General features: G+C 36.6%; 1 protein-coding gene across 1 annotated transcript in view; it reads left to right on the forward strand.

Moving 5' to 3' along the window:
- Positions 1–207: 207 nt before the first annotated feature.
- The window catches only part of LOC117112887 (EEF1A lysine methyltransferase 1-like), a gene marked incomplete at its 5' end in the record, with an annotated part of 8,237 nt that continues 4,656 nt past the window's right edge, over positions 208–3,788 (forward strand). Inside the window, 2 exon segments of the mRNA XM_033256100.1 lie at positions 208–272; positions 2,193–2,275. Of these exon segments, the coding sequence (XP_033111991.1) occupies positions 208–272; positions 2,193–2,275 (148 nt within the window).

A 3,788-nucleotide genomic window follows, 5' to 3' on the forward strand; every position in this document is an offset into this window, starting at 1 on the left:
TAGCTACCGTAATAGTGCTATATTCTGTAAAGTAAAGCCTCAAACCACCTCGATTTTGAGTCTACTAAATTTAAAAATCTTCCCAGGCTTTTGCAGATATAGCCAGAACTTAATATTTGGAGTTTTTTTTTTTATAGCAGATTATATTTGTTTAGATTATAGTGAGTTAACCCGACTCAAAGACAAGCTTGCGTACAAACCAACTAGCAGCTTTACAAGAATTTTACCAAGAACAAAATGAACTACGTGAAATAGATATCCAGGAAGATTGGGTTAGTTTTCTGTTTACATTTCATGCTCGACTTTTGCCAACTGTACTAGGGCCTAGGCCTACGTCTACGAATAATGAATCCTGCCAAGCCTAGGCCCTAACCTAAGCTCGACCTAGCCTAGGCTAGGCCTGGCCTAGATCTACGATGCATAGCCACATATAGGCCTAGCTAGTAGTAGTAGTACTCCTACAGTAGGCCTACTATACTGCTGTTCTACTAGCCTACTAGCTAGGCTTATGCCATTCTAGACCACAGTCAATAGGCGTATTCGACTGCTCTGTTTTGAGCAGCTCTTTCTAGTAGGCCTACTCAAACTGCACATGTCATATTCGGCTGGTCGCACGAGCAGCACGAACTCCTCACAAGAGCAGCTCAAACTCCTTGCTGTTTTTTTAACGAGCACACTCCAAGTAAATCACTCCTCGGAAAAGGACCAGTCGAATACACCTATTTTTTACATTGGCCTATCTAAAACGCTGGCGGTGCCCAACCCTGGAAGCAAAAAATCCTTGAGGTAGGCCTGTATGAAAAGTGCATGGGAAGTCAGGATACTTTTTTTTTGTTGTGCCAAAAATACAAAAGCTATATGAATGAAATTCACATGTCATAGTTACATATGTGGCATAGTCAAGCCAAACTAGTCACTTGTCATAAAAATCAATTTTTATAAATTAATACAAGGTTAAACAGTAAAATGAGAGCTACAGTAGGCCTACATATATAAAATGGTAAAATAATCATTTAAATCCAACTTTTACAGGAGTTTAAACATACAGCTGTGTAAAGAACAATATTTGAGAAATCAGCCTTCAAAGTTTACGTTTATTTCTTGGGCAGGAACCATCAATTGACAAGCGAATTATAGTTGCTTAAAAGTAATATTAAGACAGTCGAATAGATTGCATATATCATGAAAATGTGTTTTTCTTTCTTTCTAACTCATACAGTAGGCCGATTGCTGCACTATGTTGCCGTCAGTGTCCATCGGGCCACAGGCAAACGTGGTAGCATTGTGTATAAAGCTTTCACTTTTTTGGCCTAGGGCATTCACACTTGGTAACATCCGAAGAGATAACACAAAAATGACTTTAAAAATTGAATAAAAATAGAAAAAAAAATTCGTAAATTTTAATTTTTGTTGTCGATTCCTAATATACTGTACTTGGCCTATGACATAAGAGAATTTCATTCATGTAACTTTTCTATTTTTGGCACAGCAAGAAGAAACTGTGCAAGAAGTTTCAGAATGCACGGACAAATTGCAAACTGGTCAGGGGTAGCTTGTGCACATTTTAATCGATTTGAACTTTTTTATACTATTTTACTCAGACAGAAGAATCGCCGCGGTCATGTGGATATGTGTGGGGTGTAGGGTTGACGGTTGTTTTTTTTTTTTTTTTTTTTTACGATTTTTTGCATTGACCTTGTCCTATTTTAATCTATATATAGTAATCTATTTGTCAACTTATCAATCAATTAATCAATGTTCAGTTTAATTTTAATTCTAGATTAGGCCTAGGTGTGGCACTCCTAGAGTCTATGGTTAGCCGGAAATAGCGGTCCAGCAGCAGGCTATGGCGAGGTTGGGCCTAAACTAGAGGCTATGGTTAGCCTGAAATAGCGGTCCAGCAGCAGGCTATGGCGAGGTTGGGCCTAAACTAGAGGCTATGGTTAGCCGGAAATAATGATATACATCAATCTTTCACAATTTTATCTTAATTATTTTTACAGCTCTTTGTACATACCGGTAATTTTTACAGAATTATCAGAGTCTCCTCAACTTCCTTTGTTCAAGAAAGGATAGTAGAACATAAAACATAATGTAATTTGGTACTTATATTAATTGTATTGTATAATATATACATCTGATGATGGAATTGGTTGATTCTAATTTGTCCATCCATTGTTTTTTTCCAATAGCAATTGTCACAGTTCTGGTATGATGATCAAACGGCAGGAGCGCTTGCGAGCGAAGTTCTTGACGCTGCTGGCGTGAATGGCAAGTGAGTTGAAATTGTTAATATTGTAGTTAATCATTGGGACAGTTTTTGGGAAGCTCTTTTAATATTAAGAAAAAAAAGAACATGAACAGAGGCAGTTGTGGGGCTGATAATACTGGCCTTCCATTTCCAGGGATTTGTAAATAAAGATTGTGTTTTTTATAGCTAAATCAAGAGCATAATTACCCTGTGTGTAATGAAACACTTTGAAAAACGGTTTTAAATACAATGTATACAGTGTCAAAATAAAATAAATAACACAATGAAGACACAAGGATTTCGTTTTTAACCTTTATTTACGATGACGTAGGACCTTTGATAGGCCTACAGGAATACATGAGATAGGTAACATGGGAACGGAATTAAAAGTTCCACACCAATATTTTGTTTATAAGTGCCACTCTTGAATAAGTGCCGCATTAAAGCCTCCAAAAATGTCATAAGCGCCATGGTACAGTTTTTGGTTTTTCCAAAACATTACTATTGTGTAAAACCAAGGGGGTATAAAATAATTATTATATGCTGTACCTCCTTTGTAAAACATGCTGGTTTTTTTTGCAGAATTGCTTGCTTGTGTACTCCGACACTCTTCAAAAAGTTGCGAAGCCTCCCAGATTCCAAAACAGCCAGTTGTACTGTCAAGTTGTTTGAATTTGATGAACGTTTTTCGACGTACGGTGATGACTACATATTTTATGACTACAACAAGCCATTGGAAATTGCTGCCGATTTCGAAAGTGCATTTGATATTGTTGTGGCAGACCCGCCGTTTTTATCAGAAGCTTGTCAACAGAAAACAGCTGAGACAGTCAAGTTTATTTGTAAAAAGAAGAAGAAGAAAAAAGAATACGTATGCAACTACTGAATTTGTTTTCATGTATGTATACACATATAAGGCCTATTTACTGTAACAAGGATAAGAACAATTTAGTTGACCGTTTTCAAAAGGGAAAAACCTTGAATTTTGATGAAGAACTTAAAAGTCATTAAAAGGCACTTCAGAAGCAAGAAAAGCTCATTTTTCGCCATTTAGAAATCAACATTTTCCAGGGGAGAACCCGAACCCCTTTCTCTTTGGGGTTCATTGATTCATGGAATCGTTTTCAAGAGGGGAACATTGAATTTTGAAGAATTTAAAAGTCAATAAAAGACACCTCAGAGATGTCGGGAAAGCTCATTTTTCGCCATCTAGGAATCAAAAATTTCCCGGGGGAGATCCCCGTGACCCCCTTTCTTGTTGAGATTTATCGATTTATGGATAAAAGAATACGTATGCAACTACTGATTTTTTTTTATGTATGTATACACATATAAGACCTATTTACTGTAATAAGAATGAGGAAAATTTACCTGACCTTTTTTAAGAAGGGAAAACCTTGAATTTTGAAGAACATGAAAGTCGTTAAAAGACACTTCAGAAGTCGGGAAAGCTCCCGCCATTTAGAAACTAACATTTTCCTTTGGTTTTTTTGGAAAAAGGAAGTAGTAGTAGTAGTAGCAGTAGTAGTAGTAGTAG

This window comes from Anneissia japonica, unplaced genomic scaffold (genome assembly GCF_011630105.1).
Source record: "Anneissia japonica isolate Jap-2015-1 unplaced genomic scaffold, ASM1163010v1 scaffold287713_len945575_cov184, whole genome shotgun sequence".
In the NCBI taxonomy this organism is placed as follows: Eukaryota; Metazoa; Echinodermata; class Crinoidea; order Comatulida; family Comatulidae; genus Anneissia; species Anneissia japonica.